This window comes from Elephas maximus, chromosome 5, assembly GCF_024166365.1.
Source record: "Elephas maximus indicus isolate mEleMax1 chromosome 5, mEleMax1 primary haplotype, whole genome shotgun sequence".
NCBI classification, from domain to species: domain Eukaryota; kingdom Metazoa; phylum Chordata; class Mammalia; order Proboscidea; family Elephantidae; genus Elephas; species Elephas maximus.
In genome coordinates this window covers 109,883,348-109,903,371 of record NC_064823.1, presented here as the reverse complement: position 1 = coordinate 109,903,371, position 20,024 = coordinate 109,883,348, and the positions used below count along the sequence as shown (strand labels likewise).

At 39.3% G+C, this 20,024-nt stretch overlaps 1 protein-coding gene across 1 annotated transcript in view; it reads left to right on the top strand.

Annotated features, from left to right (window-relative positions):
- Window positions 1–20,024, top strand: part of DCUN1D4 (defective in cullin neddylation 1 domain containing 4) — a 97,921-nt gene that overhangs the window by 61,938 nt on the left and 15,959 nt on the right. The window contains 2 exon segments of the mRNA XM_049886258.1: window positions 6,426–6,517; window positions 14,184–14,292. Of these exon segments, the coding sequence (XP_049742215.1) occupies window positions 6,426–6,517; window positions 14,184–14,292 (201 nt within the window).

Genomic DNA, 20,024 nt, shown 5'->3' with positions numbered 1-20,024 from the left:
AAAGATTGGAAACCCTATGGGGCAGTTGTGCACTGTCCTACAGGGTCACTATGAGTCAGAATCAACTCAACAGCAGTGGGTTTATGTATGAGTGACTGTCCAGTGACAGCTAGCCCTGCAGAGTAGCAGGGTAGTCTTAGGAAGGCCCTGCCCCTCAATGCTGTTGGTTTTTTCCTTTTTCTTTGCCTTTCTAGGACTGACATACTTTTCCTTTTTAGTTACTTTGGCTCCGCATCTTGAATCTTTGAGGTAGTTGTGAGGGAAGCTTTCTTCCTCTCCCCCCAGTCCTGTATGGCTTCAGTCTGTCCCTGTGCAAGGCCCTGGATAGCTTGAGGCTGGACATGCTTTTGAAATGTACATTTATCTTCATACCTTCAGGTATTTATTACAACTCACCTTTGGTATATCTGTGCCATCTTTTCTCCAAAGCAGCTAAATGAAAAAGTGAGAAGCAGCGGCATAAACCAGTTGTCATAGTTTCTCTCCTGATACTTCCTAAAGTATTTTTCTGTTTGAATTCTTTAAGATACAGTATAGCTTTCATAAAGAAGAATTTAAAAAAAGAAAGTAACAAATATCAACTTAGCTCCTAATTGCATTTTCATTTAGTTTCACTTATTTTCGTAACTCTGAGAGGGAGGTATTTTTACCCCTATTTTATAGATGAGAACAGCAAAACTCAGAAAATTTCATTAATTTACAGAAAAGTCAAAAAGCTGGTTTGAGCAGAATTTCTAGATTTCATATTTAAAGAGTGTCTGATTCCAAACCCCGAGCTTTTTCCATCCTCTACTGTTTCCCTCATCCTGGTGTAAGTTTCATGCTCATCCCGGCTACTGCTAAGCGAGCTGCCCGCTGTTTTGGAAACCAGGCTACCGCAGAAACATTCTTCAGGGGCCTGGGGTGGAAGAGGTTGAAGTATCCATGCCTACACAGTGCCCACGCTCCCACCCCCAGCCCCTGTGCTTTTTGTTCTTACCTGACTTTTTTTCTTTTGGAGTGAATTCTCTTGCAAGGAGCCTTTCAATTCGTCCTTGAAATTTGTCTTCTGCTGAGCCTTCCTAGTTCTAGACCTTCCTAGTTCCAGACATGTACAGTTCTAGTTTTACTTACTTTTTTTCTCAAGGAGTGTTCTCATCGCTCGTAAATTAGTGGACATGAATTCAGTATAGAGACTGTGGGAGGGCTTGGTGAGTAAGGTTACCAAACTCTACATTTCAAGCACATCCTGGCTCAAGTATCACTGACAGCTGAGCATTAAGATGGTTCAAGAGACCAGAAATAAGGACACAGAGGATTTGAATAATATCGTTAACAAGGTGGAATGGCTAGCTGTGTATACACAGAATGAAATGTTTTGATGATGTGCTTCTATTGGAAAGAAAAAAGTTACCTTTAATCAGCTATTACTTAAAATGCTACCTTAGCACTAAGTGTTTAAATTATTTTTAGATTTTGGTGGAACCCTGTATTAGTAGGGATCCAATGAAAGCAATTAACATGTAGGCATTTTTTATAAATGTCAATATGGGGCTTCATAATGGAGCGGGGTCTGATGGATATTGGTAAATCTGAAAAACTGTTTGCCCATTTCAGATACTACTATTACTCGTTCTTCTTTTGGCAGACACTATATAGAGGTTAGCACAGCATCCCTGAAAGGTAGTTTCTCTTTCTTTCATGATAGCAGACTTCATCGTTAAAAAAAGAAACAGGTACTTTGTTTTTATATATGTTTCAACTTTTTTAGTCTATACTATGAGAGAAATAAAATTAAACTTCAGAAATCAAAACTTTCAGGTCCAACACTAATAGCCATTAGTTTGACATCTTGTCAGTGGCATTTTGCTTTGGTTATTAAGGAGGAAAAAAGGTTAATAAAACAGAATAGTGGCAGGACCTGATGCTTTATCAACATTTGATTCTTTATTCTCATTTTTGTTAGGTCTTTTTTTTTGGGGGGGTCCTGTTTTTCTGTTCATAATTATAGTTTTTTTTATATTAAAAGTATCTTACAACCACAATTCTTGTCAAGTACAGGTGTTTCAAAGTTTTTGTAGAAAAGTAGACATTTGTTCGCTTCTTATGTTTCCTTTGGTGCTGTGCATTCCTGCTACTTTATTTACAAAGAGCCTCTAACAGAGTAGAGTAGGGAACGCTCAGTTTAGGAAAAAATGTCAAGTTTTTTTTTTTTAATATGAAAATGTAAGTCAAGGTAATGCTACCGTGCTTAATTTCGAAATGAGATCAGGAATCAGTGAGTAAATGGATCACGTAGACTCTTGCTAACTTATAAACCCTTGTTGTCTTCATGTTAAAATGACCATTTGTGAATAGCCTCTACTTACTTCCTCTTCTGGCTGGGGTCCCCCCTCAACCTCTGCTCCCAGGCACTCTTTTTCTCCAACATGCTGATAGTAAAGCTTTTTTGGACTCATCCGGCGATCTTTTTCACCTGGACAACTCCTACTTATTCTTTACCCGTCAGCTTAAATGTTGCTGCTTCACCAGAGGGTTCTGTGATACCTCTTTCCCCCATGTCCCTGTTATTCAGTCTGCCTGCAGCCTTCCCTTTCCTGAAAACATTTATATGAAATTATTTTTATTTATTCAACATCTGTGGCCCCAGCCAGATTTTGAGTTCTATGAGAACACGGATAGGGTGTATCGCTGGCACCTGGCTCAGTGCCGAATGGCTTTGTGTTGGTTCCCTTTGTTCCACTCAGTTCTTGTGTCTTGGGCTCAGTGCTTTGGCTCTTCTTAGTATATAATACTACATTTTAAATTAATCATCCTATTGTGGGATGATCTAGCAACAGTCATCATTTTAAACATTAGAATGTATTTTTTCATAAAAACAATAACCTCTTGGCAAATGGACTCTTAACATGCAGCTAGTTGGTAAATTGACTATTTGTTAATAGTCTTCACAGGTGCTCTGGACTCATCTTTGAAATGGTTATGTGCAAGACATTCTCAGACTGTCGTTTATTTTATTTATGCACCTATTTTACTTTATTTTATAGCCCCCTAAGCTCCCCCAGATAACACACAGTGAACAAAGTTCGGTTCAGAAGTTGGCACACGTCATGGACTGAATTCTGTGTCCCCAAAATATGTATTGGAATCTAGCCCCTCTACCTGTGGATATAAGCCCATTTGGGAATAGAATTTTCTTTGTTATATTAATGAAGCCATATCAGTGTAGGGTGTGCCTTAAACCCAATTACTTTGGAGATATAAAAAGAACAGATGGGGGAGATAGATGCCACACCACATGAAGATCACCAAGGAACCGAGGAATGGAAGCTGAAAAAAGACAAGGACCTTACCCCAGAGCTGACAGAGAGAGAAAGCGTTTATGTAGAGCTGGTGCCCTGGATTTAGACTTCTAGCTTCCTAAACTAAACCAAAAAACCAAACCCATTGCTGTCGAGTCAATTCTGACTCATAACGACCCTATAGGGCAGAGTAGAACTGCCCCATATGGTTTCCAAGGAGTGCATATGAGAAAATAATTCCTATTCATTAAAGCTACCCACTTAGGATATTTCTGTTATAGCAGCACTAAGAAACTAAGACAAATTGGTACTGAGAATTGGGGACGCTGCTCTAACAAGTACTAAAATGTGGAAGTGGTTTTAGAATTAGGTAATGTGTAGAATCTGAAGGAATTTTGATGTGCTTCATAGTAAATCCCTAGTTTGCCTTGAAGAGACTCTTGGTAGAATTATGGACCTTAGGGGCAATTCTGAGAGAGCTCAGAAAACTGAGCTGTGATGAAAGCTTCTATTGTGGTGAACAGAACGTTGCTGGAAGTATGAATGATCAATGTGCTTCTGGCGAGGCTTTCAAAAGAAATGGTGAACATGTTATTGGACACGGAAAGGAAGGTGATGTTTTTTATGCAGTGGCAAAGAACTTGTCTGAATTATGTTCAAATGTTTTGTGGAATGTAGAACTTAAAAGCGATGAACTTGGATGTTTGGCTGAGGAGATTTCTAAGTAAAACCTCGAGGGGGCTGTATGACTTCTTCTTGCTGCTAATAGTAAAATACAAGAGGAAAGAGATAGACTTAAAATGAACTGTGCCAAAGGAAACCAGAATTTTAAAACTTGGAAAATTCTGTTGTACAGACTAAGGAAACGTGGCCTGGGAGAATGTTCACCAAGGGAGTGGCTGTTCAGTCTTTTTGTTCAAGAGATGAAGCCTGTGCCTGATAGATGTAATCAATCACTGCAGCAGAGATTCTGTCTGAAAGAGAAAAAGAATACAAAATGAAGGAAAGTTGCTCACCTCCTGGATTCGTACTGGCAGGAAATGGGCCAGTGGAGCAACTTGGTTGCAAACACCCGTTGTCCTTCGGGGAAGGGAGGGTACCATCCCAGGAACAGTTTGGAGATTGGCAAAACTGTTGGAGGGACCGTAGCAGGCAAGGCTGTCTTCATGGGTGGAACCACCTCCTCCGATTCAAGGGGCAGAAAAACCACCTCCTAGGTTTCAGAGTCAGCTCTCCACCACCTCTGTGCTGGAGTGGGCCTGCTATACATGTGGGCCAAGAGTATAGGGCTGCTGCCCAAAGCTGAGGGAGTGGGGAAAATGGAGCCACAGGGGGCTGAGGCAGTGGGGTCACAACTCAAATAGACCTGGAGAATGGGATGCTGAAAGCCAGTGGAGCGGGGTTGCCATCCCGGTGAGCCTGAAAAGCAGGGCCGACTCCCTGGGCCGAGGTGCCTCCAGAATCCAGAGACCATGGCCAATACCCAGAGTCTGGAGGACGGAGCCACATTGCCCAGATGGTTCTGGAGAAGAGAGGATTATTTTCAATCCTTGAGCGCTAATGAAATTTGCTCTTCTGGATTGTGGACTTGCTTCTTGTTGTTAGGTGCTGTCGAGTCGGTTGTTCCAATTCATAGTGACCCTGTGTACAATAGAACTAAACACTGCCTGATCCCACACCATCCTCATAATTATTGCTATGTTTGAGCCCATCGTTGGAGCCACTGTATCAATCCATCTCTCCCTGAGGGTCTTCGTCTACCTTACCAAGCATGGTGTCCTTCTCCAGGAACTGGTCCCTCCTGATAACACATCCAAAGTACGTGAGATGAATCCTTGCCGTCCTCGCTTCCAAGGAGCACTCTGGCATTTCTCCCATTTGTGATGGAAATGTCTACTTTGTACCTGTTCCACCGTTGTACTTTGGAAGCAGATAATTTGTATTTTAGGTTTTACAGGCTCACAGATGGAGAGGAATTTTGCCCCAGGATAGAACATACCCAGAGTTATACTTGATTTAGATCTTCAGAAGATGAATTTTGGGCTTAGAGTTGAGGCTGGGCTGGGATAAGACTTTTGAGATGATGTGATAGGGCGAGTGTTTTGCATGTGGGAAGGACATGAATTTTGGGGGGGGGGGGCGAAGAGTAGAATATTATGGATTGAATTGTGTCCCCCCAAAATACGTGTTGGAGTACAGACCCCTATGACACTCATCCCGGTCTCATTCCAGGCACAGCATTATTTAAATGGAATGTTTGGTTACTTTAAAATAATTTCCCCTCAGTGTATGTAGTTAAATTCACAAATGTTGATATACATGAGATACAACTCCACTGTGTATCTCCTAGCACCTGTCTTTCTATATTTTATACACTGATCTGTACCTTGCTTTTTTCACATAATAAATCTTAGAGATTGTTCCATATTTGTACAAAGAGTTGTATTTTGTTTAATTGTTGGCATAGTGTTCCTTTGTACAGAGTGTATTCAGCAAAGAAGTATTAGCTATTCCCTTATTCTTGGTTGTCTCATTTTTTGCCATTACAAATAGTGCTGCAGTAAATACTGTTGTATATTTATCTTTGTGTACATGTACAAATGTGTTTATAAGACAACTTTCCATAGGTGGAATTTCTGAGTCAATACCTGCTTTTAGTTTTGATAAAACCCTGAAAAAAACCAAACCCTTTGCCATTGAGTCGATTCCGACTCATAGCAACCCTATAGGACAGGGTAGAACTGCCCCATAGGGTTTCCAAGGAGTGTCTTGTGGATTTGAACTGCCGACCTTTTGGTTAGCAGCCATAGCATTTAACCACTGTGCCACCAGGGTTTCCTTAGTTTTGATAGATACTGCCAGATTGCCCTGTGGAGAGGTTATGAACTGTATACTTGTACCATCGTACATAGTAAGTGTTCATGTTTCTCCAGACCCTTGTCAGCAGAGTGTATCATCAGACTTTTAGATGTTTGCCAAACTGAAGCCTATTTCTGAAGATTTACTGTGTTCATATTTCAGTAACTAAACTCCCATGAACAGATTTGGCAAGATGTTCACGTATTTATCATGTTTCAATTGCTGAGAGTTGTTATTCCGATCTGATCTGTCTTTCCCCCCTTTCCTTCTCACCCCCCCAAACAGGTAGTTATGCTTGTCCTAGCCTGGAAATTGGATGCACAAAACATGGGTTATTTTACTCTACAGGAATGGTTAAAAGGAATGACTTCTCTCCAGTAAGTCCTGAGGCTGCACTAATGGGGGCGCTGCTCTCTCCAGGTGGTGGTTGCCTCCTCCCTGGGATCTCAGGGAGCCTGGGTTGGGTGAGTGGAAGAAAATCAGGTGGTTGGGGCAAGTGTCCAAAGATGTAAAGACCACAGCCTGTTTTTATGTGATGAGGAGAACTATTATGGATGAATTTTTATCAGTGGAAGTTTTCATACAATGTGTATGTGTATTGTTTATTTCATGAATTTCTTCTAGAGCAACTCTGTCAAATAGAAGCAGACCAACCTCTTCTCACATATGTGAGCCACATATGTGATTTTACTAAAAAATAGCTGCATTCAAAAAGGAAAAGAAACAAGTGGATTTAGTTTTAATAATATATTTTAAAAACTTAATACAGGCAAAATATCATTTTGACATGTAATATAAAAAACTATTAATGAAATATTTTACCTTCTTTAGTTCATACTGAGTCTTCAAAATCTGATGTGTGTTTCACACTTAGGGCACACTTAGCTCACATTAGCCACATTTCAGGTGCTCATAGTCACCTATACCTACTAAACTAAAACCAAACCCACTGCCGTCGAGTCGATTCCGACTCATGGCGACCCTACAGGACAGAGTAGAACTGCCGCATAGGCTTTCCAAGGCTGTAAATTTTACGGAAGCAGACTGCCACATCTTTCTCCCAAGGAGCAGCTGGTGGGTTCGAACTGCCGGCTTTTTGATTAGCAGCCGCCAGGGCTCCTTCACACGTGCCTAGTAGCTGTCAATTTGGATAGCGTAAGTACAGAGTTTAAAAAAGCGCGAAGGCTCATGAGAAGCTAGTTTGTTCTATAAACCATGATCTAAAGTACAATAAAAAAAAAAGGTTCATTAATTAGCATCTGGTTTACAGTCAGTGAGAAAAAGTTTGGAGTAACGAATAACTCATAAGTGAAAATATTTGATGTATGCTAGTTTATGTATCCTGATTTTAACTTTGGGTAAAATAGAACTTCATTGCTCTAGTGATTGAAAAATACTGCTACTCTGCTTGTGTTACTTGGTCCAGAATAAGAAAAACATCAGTGGCTTTGTATGTTCAGTTTGTGTGTGTTTGTGCATGTGTGTGTGTGTTTGCTGAGTTTCTCTCAAGTAAACAAATTGTTATTCCATATTATACATTGAAAAATTCAGTTGAGGTGAGTGACTAGACATGTGAAATGGCATTGAAAGTTACAGTGCTATTTCTTAACAGTGTAACTTTGATCTTAAGTACTTGGAATAACTTTTCATTTTTTACTTTAGGAATAATAAACTTTAGTTTTCACTAGATTGAAATTGGAGTAGAAATGAGTTTGTGCTTTTATTTAAGAAATTTTGAAGTTTGTCAATTAATGTCATCATCCATTCGGTATGATTAACAGTGCATTATTTGCGTTGTGCTTTAGTAGTTTATGAAGGCTTTTCACCGTTCTTCCATTTGTGCCTCACACCTGCTTTGTGAGGAAGACAGATCAGGCTTTATCTTGCACGTTTTACAGATGAGAAAACCAAGGCTTAGAGGGGAGACATGACTTGTGAAAGTAGAAACTCAAGGCTTCTGATCCTTAAGTCATGTTCCTTTAACACCTGTTGCCTCATGGCAAATGAGTTTTAAGTAAAAGCCAAAGCATTCTTTCACAAATACACTTTCCTTTTGCCATGCTCTAGAATTCTCAGGTTAAGTCTAGAGTCTCTTTAAAATTGTGTTTGTCATTTTGGGGAACATCTCTTTATATTTTTAAGCCTACTGGTTCTTGCGTTATTCTCCTTGCTGCCTTTCTTTGTTGATTTCCAAATAAAACCTATGGTGGCTGCTCTAGTTTAAGTTTCCCTGTGATGATGAACGCATGGCAATAGCAGTATTTTATTTCAATGTCGAAGAACAGGATACCATCGTTTTTTTTTTTTTTTTTCAGAAACAAAAACCAAACCCAGTGCTGTTGAGTCGATTCCGACTCATAGTGACCCTATAGGACAGAGTAGAACTGCCCCATATAGTTTCCAAGGAGCACCTGGTGGATTCGAACTGCCGACCCTTTGGTTCGCCACTGTAGCACTTAACCACTACGCCACCAGGGTTTCCAACCTTTTTTTAGGCACACTTTAATTTGTCCTAAAATGTTGTAGTATACATTTTGTACAGTTCTAGGTGCTTTTCGAATCGACAGCACTGGGTTTTTTGTTTTTACATAGTAATGTTCCAGGATGCCAAGCCTTGCCCATGTGTTTTATGTCTTGAGGGTCACATTCTCCTGAGAAGTGAGCGGTAATTTTCTAGAAGCAGTCTAAGAGCTGGGTGGGAGGAGGAGCTCCATGAGGCTCTTCGTTGGGAACTCTGCTGGCCATTTTGCATGTGACATAGGCAGGGCGAGTAGATTCCTATAAAATGCTACTGCTTGGTTTTTGCAGTTCTTTTTGTGACATGAGGCCCTGAGGTTGGTTTCTTCATCAAAATAATCTTTAAGGTTCTTCTGTAGTTCAGAATAGTTCAATTTCAAGTTTTAAGACATTCCTTTCCATCCTCCCTAGATTAGTCATTTGTTCAATAAATATTGAAATGACGGTAATGTGCCAAGCACAGTATTCCAGGTCCTGGGAAAACAAGCCATGACCAAGATCAAGTCCATGAAGGGTAGGGACTTGGAAAACATGTTCAAGTAAAAGATCTAAAAGTCATAAGACTCTTCTCTTCATGCCATTTAAATTAACTACTTAGTACTATATTTTTAAGGTTTATACACTCAGTAAATAAGAAAACTCAGGAGAATTATTTACATGCTCTAAAGATGAAAGGAGTCTGTCTTTTTTATGAATCTGCTTTGTCTCCTATTTTGGATTTTTTTCCCCTGCTCATTTTTAGTTTTATTAAACCTGTCCAATGAAATGTTTTGAACTCAAATTGGAGTAAGCGTTATATGACAAAACCTGTATTTATATATATTAATATATTTAGTCAAAATGCAAAGTTAAAAAAATTGTTACTGTACGGTGGGAGTGTTCCAGAAATAGAAAGTCCGTGGGTTTTGGAACCAGAGAGGGTTTTGAATTAGTTCTGCCACTTGCTTAGTGTCTGCCACTGAGTGTCTCCATAGGCTAAGTGATGAAATGGGGCTCACACCTGGGTACTCAGAAATTCATCTCCTTGATACTCTCCAGAGGAACTGTGTACATGGTCTCCATAAGGCCCATCAGTCTGGAACAGGCACTGTTTTGTGGGAGTATTGGGAGAAATGAGAACAGCCGCTAGGGAACATCCATCCTGAAGGTCCCTGGATCCATTTCTGTCAGAGAACACACAGCTCTTATTTTGATTGACTGTTTTATTTGTTGCCTATTCCACCACTCAGGTTTCAGGTTATCCTGATGAATTAAGCTAATAGAGATGTTGAAGCTGAAAATAAAAGATGTGTTAGAGTTGTAGCTAACTTTGCATAGAACTGATGATAGACTGCAAAAATACCCTTGGGTTGACTGAGTGACAGGACCAAGGCCGTTCCCCTGGTAATGGAGGAGTGCTACCTCAGAGCTCAGTTTCACTAACGCGCTTCCTCCTTTCCGCGTGCTGCCTGGTGGTCTGTCAGGAGCAACAACTGTCACTGTGTGGGAATTATATAAAGGCAGTTCTTGCGAGCCTCAAAGGCATAAAGCTGAAAAAGTTTGACATAAAATGCCTAACAGTAAGTTGACTTTGCTAATGTGTAGGGGTCTGATTTTATAACCTTTGGGGATTGTTGTCACTTCTGAATCTGTTACAATTGCAAAACTCAAACGATTTCACATTATGTGCCTAGTTTTGGGAAGTGATGCTTCTGAGAGGTATGGCACTGTTAGTCTGTGACGAGTTCTATTGCACATTACCATGGGGAGAAACTGGGGTTTAAGATATGGCTACTTTGTAATAAGTCTTAAGTTAGTTACTTGAACTTCCCAAGCCTGTTTCGTCGCAAAGCCAAAAAAAAAAAACCCCAAAAACCAAATTCATTGCCAGTTGAGTCAATTCCGACTCATAGCTACCCTACAGGTTAAGAGTAGAGCTGCCCCACAGGGTTTCCAAGGAGTGACTGGTGGATTTGAACTGCTGACCTTTTGGTTAGCAGTCTGAGCTCTTAACCACTGCGCCACCAACATTGAGTTCCTCTGAAAACATTCTGAGCCCTAGTGGCACAGCGGTTAAGCACTCGGCTGCTGACTGGAAGGTTGGTGGTTCAAACCCATCAGCCGCTCTGTAGAAGAAAGATGTGGCAGCCTGCTTCCATGAAGATTTACAGCCTTGGAAACCCTGTGGGGCAGTTCTACTCTGTCCTATAGGGTTGCTACGAGTCAGAATCGACTTAACAGCAGTTGATAGTAGTGGTAGCCAACGTTCTTGTGGAGAGGCCACTAGATGGCAGCCTGTGGCTCCTTCCTGATCCGGTGACTCAGCCTGTTTCCCTAATGGAGGTTAGTCCAGAGGCTCTGTGGGACAAGGTCCAGTTAAAGCAGATTAAACTCTATATTGACAATATTAGCTCAGACCCATGTAACCATCCTTAATAAATGAAATGGCAGTAGTACATTGTGCATTTTATACTTAAAATAAGAGAACTGTTAGTTTTCTGCACTGTGGCGAAGGCCTCTAGGGTATCTTTCAATCATAGGGACATCTTTTTTGCCAGGGTGGCTGGACTTGCTCCCAGACATGCTGCAGAATTTCCCATTGGGCCTTGACGCTCTGCCCAAAGACTCGCAGCTACTTTATTTATTTATTTATTATACAGTAGTTGGAAACCCTGGTGGCATAGTAGTTAAGTGCTACGGCTGCTAATCAAAGGGTCGGCAGTTTGAATCTGCCAGGCGCTCCTTGGAAACTCTATGAGGCAGTTCTACTCTGTCCTATAGGGTCGCTATGAGTTGAAATCGACTCGATGGCACTGGGTTTGGTTTTTTTGGTTTGGATACAGTAGTTCTCTTAATGGGTGGTTTCTACTCCTGAATCTATTAAAACAAACATCTGCTCTTCTTCCCCTCACTAGGCAGAATTAAGCTAAACCTTAGCCAAAATCTGGCAGATTTACTGTGACTTTAGTCTTGACCTTCCTTTCCAGTGAAGGGCAAGGAACTGGGCTTTATGTGTTTTGGGATTAGTTGATTTCCCTCTTCGTTGACCCTCTCCCATCATCGTTATTATTAATAATTATTATTATTAATTACTTATACACACATGGTTAAAAAAAAAAAATACAGTAGCACACCGAATGGAAAGTAAGCCCTGCTCCCATTCCTGCCTCCCAGACTCCCACTCGTCATTTTATGTGTGTCATTTGGGTTTTGTCACTAGGTCTGTAACTGGGCTGTTGGAATCTCTTCTTTGCCAAGCCCTTCTCCACGGAGAGCCAGAGAGAGCTTTTCAAGATGCAAGTCCGATCACGTTTTCTCCTGCAATGGGAAACGGCTTCCATTGTTTCTAGGATTCAATAAAAAAATCACTCTCTGTGGACCACAAAACCTGGGTGGAAAAACCATGTGGCATAACAGTTGCTAACCAGAAGATCGGCAATTCCAATCCACCAGGCACTCCTTGGAAACCCTATGGGGCAGTTCTGTTCTGTCCTATAGGGTCACTATGAGTCAGAACCGACTCAACGGCAACGGGTTTGTTTTTAACGGTGGACCGCAGAAGCGCTTTATGGCCTGGGCCCAGCTCCCTCTCAGTCTCATCTTTCACTTTTCTTCTTATTTTTTCCACTCTAGCCATAATGGTTTTCTTTAGTCCTTTGGACTTGGCCATGCTCCCTTCTGCCACTGGTCCTTTGCAGTGCTGCATCTTATATCTGGATAACCCTTCTTCCTCCCCCAGAATCTATACTTACCTTCCAGTTCTCAGCTTATGTGTCATTCCTTGAAGAAACCGTTTCTGACTTATCTTTTTTATTATTACACATCAGAAGGAAATAAAGAACGTTGTAAACTGTTCTGGACCCATAGAAATTAAATGTTTACTTTCAGGCTTCTAAGTGGTTTCTCATCTCAGTAGAGAGATCACGGGAACTTATTTGTAGTTAGATACAAAAAAAGGAGCTTTTCACAACTTTATTGCTGAAAAATAAGCCAGTGTACTTTATTATGAATAATATCTTAGTTTATAAGTTATATTTATGTTGATTTTACTTGCAATATGTATTATCTATACTTAGTAAGTAAACGCTCTACAGGGGAACATGAGGGAAGATCCATCATTGGAAAGCCTTTCATATTGTTCGCAAAAATGGTGACTCTTGGTACTTATTTTTAAGGGCTAGATACTGCAAACAGAAAACTAATTTGTAAAAATAACCAGTTAGCCTACTTCCTTATAAAAAGTAAACAATGTGTCATTTACTGTTAAAAATAGGTTAGCATCACCATGGCTCCCTGGAGAAATGGCTAATCTCAAATCGGGGGCAGAGAAAGTATAAAGTGAGCAGGAACATCTCATTCCAGAAAGCAAGGAATTACGTAAAGACTGACGGGGACATGTCAGAAGGACACTGGAGCCAGCTTGAAGGACCACAGCACAAATTGGGACAGTTTGTACATCAAAAAAGTATTATACAGTAACAGATTATAACATACTGAATTAAAAACTAAAATCCAGGAAATAAAAAAGGTGGTGGACAGAACTCTTCACAAAATAATTCCAGCTAATAAATGTTGAAGGGATATTAGAATTTGGAAATCACCATTTTGCATTACCAATGTAGTAATTGGGCAGATATCATCAGTGGATGCTAAAACCTTTGGGTATGAAAAGTCATTGAGGAACAGCACATTCACATTCTCAAGATGCCATCCCACAGTTTACTTACTTTTTTCAAAGGGGGAACAAGTACGTTTAAAATGGGGGATCTGGTGGGCACCACCTGAACCAAATGAGCCAACATACTATTACCAATAATGGAATAGACTGATGTCATGAGCCTCCTGATGGGATGCACTGAGAAGGACACACCATCACATGTAGTGTTCCTATGAAAAGGGTGTAACCTAAATATGGTCATGGGAAATTCATCTGGCAAAATGAGATTCTACAAAGCACCTGGTCTGTACCCTTCAAAAAATTTCCATATCAAGAAAGATAAAGAGGAGACATTCTTCTGTGATGAGATAGGACAGCTCAAAAGCAATGTGTGATCTTTGATTAGATCCTGGATTGAAAAGAAATGACTATAAAGGAAATTTTGGGGACAGTTGGGAAATTGGTGTATGGATTGTACGTTAGATAAGAAAGTCAACATTAGGACACTTTTTAAGAGTGATGCTACTATTGTGATTAAGTAGGAAAACACCTTTGTATTTGGGGGTGTTAAAGTGTTGAGGAATGAAGTGTCATAATGTCTTCAACTTCCAAATAGTTGAGAAAAATTAGCACATATATATGAGAGAAAGTGGACACAAATGTGACAGAATGTTCCTTGGGTGATCGAGGGGTTGGGTATATGGGTGCTTATTTACTATTTTAGCTCTTCTGTATATTTGAAAAAAATTTAAGTGTAGAAAAACGGGTTAGCATGGATGTGTTCCAATTTTAGGGTTTTTATTCTTTCCTTTTGCTATTGTGTTTTATATATTACTGTCCCAATTAAGAAAAAACTCAGGTTATAATTTGCCTTTATTCTGTTTTTCTAGATGTGATACAACAGAAAAGCTAAGAAATACTTTGGATTACTTAAGATCATTATTAAATGATTCTACAAACTTTAAACTTATTTACAGATATGCATTTGACTTTGCACGGGTGAGTTCTCTGGAGCCTATCCAGCTATTCCCTCCTCCCCCACTCGTCTTTTTATTGCCTTTTGAGGTTTGTTTTTTCATTCCACAGCAAAAAAGTTGAATCAGTTACTCCCAGGTTGCTAGTTAGCATTTCTTCCTACATGTACACTTTTAAACTAACCCTGGTTCTGGGCAAAAATTTAGTATGGTAGCACAAAGCTGTAGTGGAAGATATCTAATAGCTCTTGTGATTGGCTTAAAAGTAGCTTATAAATGGGCATGTGATAGATACTGTTCTAAATAAATGTCTGTTAGATCAACTTGGAAAGGTTTTGCTGTTTCAGTTCACACAAAACAAACCTTTGCCAACTGAGTTTATTGGAATAAGCTAAACATGCTAGTTCAGGTTCACATTAAGTATTATCACTGTATTTGGAAATCATTTAAATTTCAAATTTAAGCCAGTTGTAGTTAACATTATTCAAATGTATTCTTCTAATCATCATTTTGAAATGTGGTCATCTGTTTGTCCCATAGCGAGCCAGGCCCAAGTACAGGAGAGTGGTTATATCCGACTGAAATAAGTCTTACTTTTCAGCCTGATCGTCATAGGTAGTGAACTCTGAAACAGCAGTTGGCATTGTATTCATCCAAACACAAGTCACAGCCCATACAATTATACTTTATTCAGGAATGGTGTTTTCTATTTTGTCCGCAAGCCTGGTGGAGTCAGGTGACTAAGCTTTCTTAAAAGGACTGCATTTTTAATGTTTTTTTTTTTAAAAAAAAAAACAGGGAACTAGGTGATAAATGATTCTTTTCTTTTTTCCTGCCATCATACTGATCTTTTTTACTTTTTTACCCCCTTTGGCTCTGCCGGTTCAGCCCCAGAGATGTATTTGGTGATGAATTCTAATGCATCTGCAAGAACACAGTAGCAGTTTTCAGTAGTGCCCTCCTTCATGTTTTTTGCATTATTGCAACCTTGTAATAAAAACAAACATGCATAAAGACTTAGGTTCCGACCCTGTGTACAACAGAACAAAACACTGCCCAGTCTTGCGCCATCCTCACAGTCGTTGCTATGTTTGAGCCCATTGTTGCAGCCACTGTGTCAGTCCATCTCATTGAAGGTCGTCTGCTTTTGTTGACCCTCTGCATTACCGAGCATGCGTCCTTTTCTAGAGTTTGGTCTCTCCTGATAACATGTCAAAAAGTAAGTGAGACGAAGTCTTACTGTCCTCACTTCTAAGGAGCATTCTGGCTATACTTCTTTAAAGATAGATTTGTTTGTTCTTCTGACAGTCCATAGTATATTCAGTGTTCTTCGCCAACACCATAATTCAAAGCTTTATCATGCATATGAGGCAACTGAAAATACCATGGCTTGGGTAAAGTGTACCATAGTCCTCAAAGTAACATCTTTGCTTTTTAACACTTTAAAGAGGTCTTCTGCACAGATTTGTCCAGTGCAGTATATCCTTTGATTTCTTGACTGCTGCTTTGGTGGGCGTTGATTGCGGATCCAAGTAAGATGAAACACGTAACAACTTCAGTCTTTTCTCCATTTATCATGGCGTTGCTTGTTGGTTCAGTTGTGAGGATTTTTGTTTTCTTTATTTTGAGGTATAATCCATACTGAAAGCTGTAGTCTTTGATCCTCGTCAGTAAGTGCTTCAAGCGCTCTTCACTTTCAGCAAGAAAGGTTGTGTCATCTGCATAACGCAGGTTGTTAATGAGTCTTCCTCCAGACCGAATGCTGTGTTCTTCATCATATAGTCCAGCTTCTCAGATTATTTGTTCAGCATACAGATTGAGTAAATATGGTGAAAGGATACAACCCTCCTAATGTACACCTTTCCTGATTTTAAACCACTCAATATCCCTTTGTTTTGTTCAAACAACTGCTTCTTGGTCTATGTACAGGATCCACATGAGCACAATTAAGTGTTCCAGAATTCCCATTCTTTGCAATGCTATCCATAATTTGTTATGATCCACACAGTTGAATGCCTTTGCATAGTCAATAAAAGACAGGTAAACATCTTTCAGGCATTCTTTAGTTTCAGCAAAGATCCATCGGACATCAGCAATGATACTCCTTGTTCCAGGTCCACTTCTGAATCTGGTTTGAATTTCTGGCAGTTCCTGTTGATGTACTGCTACACCGTACTTGAATGATCTTCAGCAGAATTTTACTTGCGTGTGGTATTAATGATATTGTTTGATAATTTCCGCATTCTATCGGATCACCTTCTTGTGGAACGAGCGCAAATATTGATCTCTTCCAGTTGGTTGGCCAGGTAGCTGTCTTCCAAATTTCTTGACATAGATGAGATAGCACGTCCAGCATTGCATCTATTTGTTGAAACGTGTCAGTTGGTATTCCATCAATTCCTGAAGCCTTTAGTGCAGTTTGGACTTCCACGTTCAGTATCATCGGCTCTTGATCATATACTCCCTCCTGAAATGGTTGAACATCGACCAGTTCTTTTTGTTTCAGTGACTCTGTATTCCTTCCATCTTCTTTTGATGTTTTCTGCATCGTTCAATATTTTATCCATAAGATCCTTTAATATTGCAACTTGAGGCTTGAATTTTTTCTTCAGTTCTTTCAGCTTGAGAAATGCTGAGCATGTTCTTCCCTTTTGTTTTTCCAACTCTAGGTTTTTGCACATTTCATTATAGTACTTTGTAAAATATTATAGAAATGATAAGGCAAAATTCAGATGCAGTGTTTTACTGATTAGCATTTGTGTAATAGTATGTAGAAGTTACGTGGCAGATGCTTTTAGAATAGATGCATAGTTTCTATCATTAAATATTTTATTACATGGCAGCTTTTCCTCCTAAAAGTCAGCTGTAGTGTGGATAAAATTCATTTAGAAGCATTGTACCTTCTACACCAAAATCATCCCTGTTTTCTCACTTCTCTGTTCAGGGGTTGGAATTTTCCTGATACCCCATTTCACATCTTGTTCCATTTTATCCTCCCTGATTACCCCATTCCCATTAGTCACCTGTCTCATCTCACAAGGGTTCCTTTGGCTGCCACTGCAGCACACTGGCTGAGTCCCTTGTTAATTCTTCGTGTGCACTCTTATAGTAACCTTTTTTCCACATTATTTTACTTCTCTGACATTCACATCATTATGGTGTCATCTTCCTTCAGTCCCTGTGCCCCTTGGTCACCTCTCTGCTCACCAGAGCCTTAAGTACCTTCCATCGCCTTTATGTTAATATGGCGCTTCATGGTATGTATAGTGCAGTTGCTTCCATAGCAGCTGAATGGCAGACAGGGATGGTTTCAGCCTGCTTTACAAGGGAATAAAATGGGCCTTAGAGAAATGGAGAAATTTGACCATGGTCACATCTACTGTTTTGTAGATCCAGGTCTCAAACCTACATCTTCTGACTCCAAGTCCAGTCTGCAAGTCACTCCAAGCCCTCACAGTGGAGTCCCCAGCTTCCTGACCCACGTGTCTTCTGTGTTATGGTGAAACTGAATTAGCTATTTTTCCCTAAACTTGCCACCTGCTCTTTTGTCCTTTCTGCCTTTGCTCAAACTGTATCCCTGTCTGGAACCCTATTTCTACTCTCATAGCTCTATCCACTGCCAGCTTCTGGGCCCAGGCCAGATGCTTCCTCTTTCAGGCCGCCTCCTGGGATTATCCTGTCTGAGAGGGATCTTGCTGCCCTCACTTACATAGCCTTGGTATCTCCTCCATCTCGGCTTTGACGTTTGGGTACAGGCCTTAATTTTACCTGGCAGATAAACGGAGTATGCCTTTTCTTTCTTCTTAGCCTCAATAGTAGCCAGCACAGTTCTTTGCTGTTAAGGAGGGTCTCAATAAATGTTGGTAAATGAAGCATTTTTCTGTAATGATGAATAACAACCACCATATTTAATCATTATTTAATGACCAAATAGATTTGGTTCAGCTAAACTCTGCTAGGGGTTTGTTTAGTGAATCCTTCCTCAGCTCTCACAAATTTTGATATGTTGTATTTCTGTTTACATTCAGTTCAAAATATTTTCCACATTGTGGCTTCTTTTTTTGGCACATTGGTTTTTTAAAAGTATGTTGTTTATTTTTCAAGTATTTGTGGATTTTCCAGATATCTCTTTTATCTATAACTAGTTTAATTCTGTTGTGATCAGAGAACATACCCTGTATAATTTCAGTCTACTTAAATTTATGGAGGCTTCACTCCAGAATGTGGTCTGCTGTGAATCTCGTTTTACACTTGAAGAAAATGAATATTCTGGTCTTGTTTGCTGGAGAGTTCAGTAAATGTCAGTTAGGTCAAGTTGGTTGATAGTGAGTTCAGGTCTTCCATCTCCTTATTGATTTTCTTTCTGCTTGTTCTATCAATTACTGAGAGAGGAACGTTGAACTCTCCAGCTATAGTTACTTATCCTGTCACTTCTATCAGTTCTTATTTCATGTATTTTGAAGCTCTGATACTAGTTTTGTACACATTTTAGTATTGTAATGTCCGCTTGATGAACTGACCCTTTTAACATTTTGAAATGCCTCTTTATCCCTGATAATATTACTTGTTCTGTAGTCTCCTTTGTTTGATATAGAGCCACTCCAGCTTTCTTTTAATTAAATTCTGCAGGGTATCTTTTCCCACGCTTTTAATTTTAACCTATTTGTGTCTTTATATTTAAAGTGGGTTTTTTGTACATAGCATATAATTGAGTCTCACAATATCTGTCTTGAGTTGCTTAAACCATTTAAATTTAATATAATGATATGGTTAGGTTTACATCTATCTTTCTTTTTTTTTTTTTTCCACCTATTCCATCTGCAATTTGTTTCTTTTTCCTCTCCTCATATCTTCTTTTGGATTGAGGTTTTGTTTTTGTTTTAAATGATTCCGTTTTATTTCCACTATTGCCTGATTAGCTATATCTGTTTTATTTTTCTAGTTGTTGCTCTAGGCTTTACAGTATACATCTTTAAATTTTCATAATCTCACTTCAGTAATATTATACCACTTTATGTATGCTCCAGAAACCTTTTTACAACAGTATACGTTCATTTTTTCTTCTCATCTTTTATACTATTTTTGTTATACATGTGACTTCTGCATATGCTATAAATCTCACAAAGAATCGTTATCATTATTTACATGAAATTAAAAAAAATCTCTTTTAAGGAGATTAAAATGTAAGCAAAATGCCTTTATATATTTACTTAAATATTTATCATTTCTGTGTTTCCTTTTGGTTAGATCCAGTTTTCCATGAGGTATCATTTTCCTTCTGCCTAAAAAATTTCATTTAACATTTCTTACCATTCAGATCTGCTAGTGATGAATTCTCTTAAGCTTTTATTTTGCTTTTTATTTAGAAAGATATTTCTCTGGGTAAACAATTGTAGATTGATAGTTTATTCTTACAGTACTTTTAATGTCTTCATTGTTTTCTGTCTTGTGTAGTTTTTGGTAAGTCTGATGTCATACTTATATCTTTTTTTTTTTTTTTTCCTATTATTATAATGTCTTTTTGTTTTGTTATGTTTTCTGACTGCTTTTATTCTCTTTTCCATTCAGTTGATTATGATGTGGCTTGGCATAATTTCGCTTATGTTTTATTCTGCTTGGAGTTAACTGAGCTTTTTAGATTTGTAGGTATATAACCAAAAACCAAACCAAACCCATTGCCGTTGAGTTGATTCCTACTCATAGCAACCCTATGGGACAGAGTAGAACCGCCCCATAGGGTTTCCAAGGAGCAGCTGG